General features: G+C 39.5%; 1 protein-coding gene across 1 annotated transcript; it reads right to left on the bottom strand.

Moving 5' to 3' along the window:
- Positions 1-3,282: 3,282 nt before the first annotated feature.
- On the bottom strand, positions 3,283-6,757 carry LOC125194385 (probable xyloglucan glycosyltransferase 12). Its single transcript, XM_048092570.1, has 5 exons — positions 5,735-6,757; positions 5,352-5,660; positions 4,936-5,226; positions 4,740-4,853; positions 3,283-4,268 (listed from the first exon to the last, which is right to left on the bottom strand). Exons 1-5 carry the CDS (start codon positions 6,458-6,460, stop codon positions 3,642-3,644), a joined length of 2,067 nt encoding a protein of 688 aa, XP_047948527.1. The 5' UTR covers positions 6,461-6,757; the 3' UTR covers positions 3,283-3,641.
- Positions 6,758-7,814: the final 1,057 nt, after the last annotated feature.

Below are 7,814 nucleotides of genomic sequence, written 5' to 3'. Positions count from 1 at the left end.
TAGGTGGAGGCTCCGGCTCCGGCAGGATCGGCCTCTGCAGGATCGGCGTCAATGCCGAGGAGGAAGAGGGCGACCACGAGGTTGTGGGAGACGACAGCCAAAATGAGACGTTGGCTCTGTACGACGCTTGGATCAGCGTCTCGTACGATCCTGTCGTCGGGAATCAACAAACCAACAAGTGTTTTTGGAAAAAAGTCACCGAAGTTTACAACGCACGATGGCCGAAGAACACCTTTGCCCGCAACGTGAAGATGCTCTGCAGTCATTGAGACCGATGCGACAAAGATGTCAAAAAATTTTGCGCGATATTCAGGGCAGAAGAGGCGAATTATCAAAGCGGAGCCGGTGGAGCCGACATTCTGAGAGTGGCGTTGCGGGTCTTCAAAGACGATGTCGGTAAAGATTTCAAGTTTGTCGATGGTTGGTCGCAAGTCCACCACCTTGAAAGGTGGGTTAACGGTGTCGAGTCGGGCTCGAAACGCACTAAGCACACGGCGCGTGGCCACTACTCGTCTAGTGATGGCGGTGAAGGCAACACCTCACGTGAGGGCACGCCAACCGATACGCCAACCGATGATGCAGGGGGGTCTTCTTCCGGTGCACGACGTCGGCCGCAAGGGACCAAGGCAGTGAAGGCGGCGAGAGCGAGGGGGAAAGGGAGAGGGAGGGGGAGGGGCCGCGGCGAACGAGGGCTCGGGCTCCGACACGGGCATGGGCACGGGCTACAACAGCCTAATGTCCATGTACCTGGTCGCCACGATGGCTGACACTTCAAAAATGAATCCTCGCCAATTTGAAGCCCATATGGACGGAATTGAGCATCTGAGAGCTCAACTTGGTATTCGGAATCAATCTAACTTGGGTGCACCGCCGACTTCGGGGGATGATTCGCCGGCGGAGTAGTTTTTATAGTTTAATTTATAGTATTTTAATTATGTATTTTTTTATTTTTTTGGTTTTTAAATTGTAATTTTTATTTTATTTAATGAAGTGTGTTTTTATTAATTGAGTTTGTTGGAATTAAAAATAAAAAATGAAATTGAATGAATAGTTAAGAGATGGTTAAGAGATGTAGGGATGCGGGTGTTGTCTCTTAGTTAAGAGGTGAGCTGAAAAGTATAGTGGGACTCATGAATAGTTAAGAGATGAGACGGTTAAAAGACAGGGACGCGGATGGCCTGACAGAGACTATGACCAAGATTTATAATGCAAATTGTGTCGCTCTCTTAAGAATTCTTATTTGCTTGTTCTTTCCTTTTTTCTTTTTTTTTTGGTATTCATTTTATTGTTTTGTTTTTTGATGAGCTTAATTAAGAGTTAGTTAGGTACATTTGTCCACCACCGATTCCAGGTGGTTTAAAGCATGCATTTTATGTTATCACAGAAATGTAAAGGCTCTCAAATTCGACATCATGGCCCTAATTATTGAATTTGATGTTGCCATTACTAATAAAAGGAACATAAACTAGACAATGAATATCGATTCGAATAGACACCAAATAAACTCTATTTCTTACAGTTGGGATTTGGATAAATTAAATTGTAAAAAGGCAGGCATCCATTGTGATCATTTATTGTAATGTCGCCGAAGGAAGTGACAATAATGCCAGATTATGTGTTACACAGCTTACACCATTGCAGTTTGATATAGTGAGATGAGATTAATTTTAAGATATATTATTGCAGGGTTGGATATTGTTACATTTGTTTGTTTTATATCCAAATTTAGGCAAACGGGATCATAATTCAATTCACCTTCAATACGTGTACACGGTGTACAACAATTTGATGGTATGCACTTGACAGGCATCTAACACCTAGAAATTAAAGTAGGATATGCATTAATCTCAGCTAATTTAATTTAATTTAATTTCTTAGAGGAGATGATAACGACCTAACTCAAATATAGAGTTGGACTATACTAGATGTTTAATGGGTAATTTATGTAAATAGGACTTGAAAACTAGCTAACCCAAAATAAGAATTGCTCTAGACTAGATGTGGTGAATCATCATCATATCTACATATGGAAATCACAAGTAAAGAACACACTGTTTCTTCAATATTCTTTTAAAATCATCACCTTATCAGGTTATCTTGTGTAAATTAATATACAATAAACCCATTATCAGATCAAATAATAAAAAAAGAATATTTTTTTTAAATCTCAAACTTATAATTAGAAAAATTAGCCTCCACCTCATCTTGTAAAGGTTCAGCCATTAAATTGAAGAGATATTTTAATCCCTAACACCAAAAAGTTTTTTTAACAAAGTATATACGGAACCAATTTTAGACTATAAGTATAATCTTAACAAAACATAAAATGCTCATATAATTAGTACCAAAGTTTCCTCAAACTTTACTCTGATGATTCATTAAATAATGTTTAGATTACTAATTAGGTGAAAATCAATTTGACATTAAATTTAATGTCATTGTTACTTTTACTACCAAAAATATACCAACTTATTATATAAAGCATATATAGCTATCAAAATATAATTATCAAAATCATAAAATAACATATACTCCATTAAATCAATTGGGCCCCAGTCAAATTTGTTTCTAATCATCAAATAAATAATATACTCCTATAGATGGAGTCAAGAAAAACTATTTTATGTTCTTTTTTATAATCCTTTTAGTCATTGATCTAGTGATCACTCACTAAAGTAATCTCACAATCAAGTGGATCATCTCCAGTGCTTCTTTTTTTTTCTCTCTTTTTCTTATGCTTTAATTTTTATTTCCTTTGATTAATGAAACACCACTAACCTTAAAGTACAAACTCTCCCCACATGTATGCTCAAAGTGTGCACACCTATTGTGACACCACACTCATGTTGGTGTTGAATACGTGTTTTTTGTGCGAAGCTCTTACCATCACCATAAGAAAAAAAGGAGTAGAAATAGTCCACCATAATCTTGGTTGAGAATGAGAAAATAAAGATAAACAAACGAAATTCCAATTGGAAAGGAAGAAAAAGAAAGAAATAAAAATATTTCAAGCAAATCGGACAGCACAAGTTGGTAAAGACAAATTTAGAAATTAAAAACATTAAGACAATAAAATAAAAAAAATTACTAAATAAATTTAAATTAACCTTCTGGTAGATTGAGGCATAGATTTTCACTCATTCATCAAAATTGCCAACCAGATTAATTCATTTCAACTAGAAGGTTTTTTCCCCACTGAATGAGGATTTCAGTTCCTCTCATTTTACTAAAAATGACCAAACATTATTCACACAAAATAATGAATATAGCTTCCACCATCACTACTATACTACTTCCCCCCGTATCATAGCTCAATAAATTCCTTCTTACAGAATGAATATTCCAAAAAAACAAAAGAATAGAAACCAATAGATTTAACAACTTACAAAACGAGAACAAAATATAGGGTTGTCGCCATATCTTTACAGGCCTCCCCTCTCATCCCACGAGACACAACACCGATGTGCCGGCGTCTCTCGTCTCTTTTTACAACTGCCGTGCTGCCAAACGCGAAATCAGCTGGAGCCTTCTCCACGAGCAAGGCCGTGTCGTGCCATTCTAAACCCAGCCTGTTACATCTCTACACCAGATTTCTTGCATATGTTCACAGTCTACAACATTCTTTGCTCGAGCAACGGCCATTACTGCACCTGCTCGCCGATCAAGTCGAGGCCCACGAGCAAGAACGAGATCCCCTGAAAGAGCAGGAAGTAGAAATGGATTCCCTGAGCGGACAAGAGGCTTCTTGCCGCGGCTGTCAAGAGAAGGAAAGCGAGGGCAAGCTCTTTCGTGTAAATCCGATTGTGTTTCTTTTTCTGGGAATCCTTCTTCATCTGTCGGTTGATCTCCTCCTTGAGTTCCTCCAAGTTAGGCTCTGAGCTGCCTCTTTGGTGTGTCGGGGGCTTCTCAACCAACGACTGTAGATCACCCTCGGAGGAGCGTCCAGATTTCTTGGTGACTACCCACTCGTAAGCACTTCCGAGCTGGAAGAGACCGGATATCATGGCGTTGAACTTAGTGACCGACATGGTGTTCTCGAACAGCAGGTAAGGAACGATAAATGGGAATGACTTTGGGGCAGGCATTATGTTGAGGAACGACATTGTGGCTGGGATGTAACAGACGACCCACGCAGGGAGCGTGGCCTCGGGAACAAACATTGTTAATGGCAGAATGATGCAGAAAAGGGTGAATGAGTAAAACGGAAGAATAAGTTTTCTCAGCAAGAAGAAGAGGAAAATCATGTTGAATTTCTTCCACGCACTTATCTGCAATCGACAAAACAAGGAAAACAATCAGCATTTCAGTTTTCGAATTTAGTCATGGAGCGGTTACTTTTGAGTGCTCGAGTATTTGAGGATACACAATCAAATAAGCTCAAATTATCGGATTCGGATCAGCCCTACTACTTTTCATTATCAAAACTATCACCTAGAATAAACATGACAGATATTTTCTGTTATTTTGAGTGATAAACTAAACTGTCAATACATAAGATCGAGTATTCGAAGGATTACACTACCAAACATGCTCAAAATTAACGGATTAGCCCTAAAGCATTACTTGGATCTATCTGAACTATCACCTAAAGTAAACACTACAAATATTTTTGGTTACATTGAGAGATTGACTAAACTTGACTAAACACAATTATACAAACTCAATTATTCAATCCATCAATCACAACACGAATCAGAGTAAACGCCCCTGTAAAGGCTAAACATCATCAAACACCGTACCTTAGATTTTATAATAGCAGGCAAACAGAGACGGAAAAGCTGCATTGGGCCAGAATGCCATCTATGTTGCTGCTTCCGATAAGCTTCATATGACTCCGGCAATTCACATTGGCACTGAAACGTCATACAAAACACAATCAGCAACTAAAATCAACATTTGATCGCCTTTAATCAGCAACTGACTGTGAAATAGTACCTCGACATCATTCAAAAATACAAACTTCCATCCATGAAGATGAGCACGGACTGCAATGTCCATGTCCTCAACAGTGGTCCTCTCCATCCACCCACCAGATTCCTCCAATGCCTTGATCCTCCACACTCCGGCAGTCCCATTAAACCCAAAGAAGTTGATGAAATGCCCATTAACCTGCTGCTCAACTTCAAAATGAAATGCCAAATTGATGAGCTGCAGCCTTGTTAGCAGATTCTCTTCCTTGTTCACAAATGACCACCTTGCTTGAACCAACCCTACTTCATCATTATCCTACAATCCAAATCCAAAACAAGATCCTCATTAGATATGGCCCACAAACCCCAATCACGCCAGCCCTAATTATGACTACTAAACCCAGAATTGGGCATTGGTGAACCCTAATTGGGAATATATACCTGAAAGTGTGGAACAGTCCGCTTTAGGAAATCCGCATTAGGCTGGAAATCAGCGTCGAAAATAGCCACAAATTCATAATCTTTAACATAGCTGCAACTCATGGCAGATTTGAGATTGCCAGCCTTGTATCCCTCTCTAATCACTCTATGTCTGTAAACAATGTTGGCCCCATTGTCCCGCCATTTCTGGACCTCTTCCTTGATCAGCATCTGCGCCGTCGGGTCATCCGAATCATCCAGAACTTGAATCAGCATTCTCCCCTTAGGCCAATCCATTTCACACACAGCCCCAATTGACTGCTGATAAACCTATCACACCAGCAAAATCTATAAATTCCCAATCTAAAACATGAAGTAAATCACATGGATAGAGAGGGAAATACCTCTTTCTCGTTGCACATAGGGATCTGGACCAAAACCATGGGGAAATAGCCTTCTCCATCTCCAGATTCAACATCGATTAGGTCTTGTTTGGCAATGGGTTTAATTTTTTTCAATTTAATCCAAAAGCAGCCCAAGCAGAGAATCAGTCTATCGACGCTCTGGACTATAAACAGCACAATGCAAGCGCTGGTCAAGAACTGGAGCGGCGGAGCGATGTACCCGACCCGGATCCGGACCCAATTGGAATACACCGTCCCAAACAAATCCCTCACTCCAAACCCGGAGTAAATCTGGGCCAGATGAAGATCCGGAGCCTCGAAATGCCAACCCCTAAAATAAGCGGCGAGCTCGAATCCCAGCAGGAGAAGCGAAAGCCCTAGCGCGATTTTGATGGCGGTGTAAAATCTCGACTTGATCTTGGGGTTCTCGACGGGGTCGGCGGCGTCGGTGCGCCCCGCGGCGATGCGGCGGCGGACGACGGCGCCGAGGGACACGAACGCGGCGGCGATGGAGGCGAGGCAGCCGGCGGCCTTGTGGGCCCGGAGGAGGATCACCCACGTCAGCTGCTTGGCGTTTTTGTTGCGGCCGCGCTTCGAGACGGCGTCGTTCAGGAATTCCTCGTCGGAGGGGGACTCTATCTCCACCATTGACCAGTTGTTGGGATTCTCCATCTTCACCACCACCGGTGTGCCTCTGTGGGCTTCCTTCCCCCACCACGGCGCCATTGCTGCCGAATTGGGTTTCAATGTGGAACAAAATTGAATCTTGGGAGTGGGTTTTGAGCTACAATGCTAATCAGTTAGAGAGAGAGATTGAGATGTAGAGAAATCAGTGCTAATCCATGGGGGAATTTGAATGGAGGTTATAAGGAAACAGAAATGCTGCTGCACAACATCAATAATTAATTATTTAAAAAATTGAATTTTGAGATTGAAGAAGTAGGAGAAGGTTGTTGCAGTGAGGAACAGTACAAAATAAAGGGGCTCTACATTCATACACTACATTCATTTACAGCTTGCACATATTCAAATTTGGAGAGAGAGAGAGAGACAGGGTAACAGCTCAACACGTTTTTGATCATCAGATTCCACAGTATAAAATCAGAAATTGGAAATTATGTAAATTTCAAAATTAAAAATAGTAAATAAATTAAGCAGCCCATTCCCATTTTATTTGTAGTAGAATATAGTTATGGGAATAAATTAAATGGTTTGGGTCAAGGAGTATAAAAATAAGGACAAAGACCAATCGAAGAGGTGTGGAATAATAAAAGAGTGGTGGAAATAGAATAAAAGTTAAAAACAAAAAAAGAACAAAATTAAAAACACAAAAGGGGTGACAATCAGTTGTGGGCAATTTTTTGTTTTCTATTTTAATTTTGGGATAATATTTTAAATTTCCAGCTGTTTGTGCTTTCCGGATGATTCTTTCTTGCATCTATTTCTGTTAAATATATTCAAATCCCTAATCCCGAAATTAAGGGGGTATAATATAAATGGTAGTATAAGAAAGAATTTTGGAGAGTAGTTTGAAATTGACTAAAATGGTAAACAAAGGAGTGTTAATAAGAAACTTCGATTCTACTTCATGGATTTTAATTTATTTTCATAATTAGCGTGTTGATTCGGTCTTTGTGAATAATAATTATACTATGTGAAAAGGCATGCACAAATCCAAGGTTCCTTTTGCATGGAATTGAAAATAAAAGATTTTATTCAGTTTTGAATTAATTTGTAATCTCGACGCATTTTTAAAGGGTTTTTTACTATAAATACACGAATTTATTATGCTTCTGATTTTCTTTTGTTAAGTAATTCCCTCCAATTTTGATCCAAATTTGCAAACTTATTAGGGCCAAATGCCCCTCCTCATAAAATCTAGTACTATATTTATTTTGATATAGAAATTGTTTCATCAAATTTGTAGTAAAAAGCCAATATTCCCTATATAAAATTAATGTTTCCACATATTTTTGTATGAAAAGAAAGTGACAGTAACTAAGGAAAAAGGTATTAGCCGTTGCTACCAAATAAACTATAAAAAAGGAAATAATTTCACATCGGTCTAATTGGCTGAAAT

This window comes from Salvia hispanica, chromosome 6, assembly GCF_023119035.1.
Source record: "Salvia hispanica cultivar TCC Black 2014 chromosome 6, UniMelb_Shisp_WGS_1.0, whole genome shotgun sequence".
NCBI classification, from domain to species: Eukaryota; Viridiplantae; Streptophyta; class Magnoliopsida; order Lamiales; family Lamiaceae; genus Salvia; species Salvia hispanica.
Note: the sequence above shows the minus strand (reverse complement) of the source record. Positions and strands in the feature narration are given on the sequence as shown.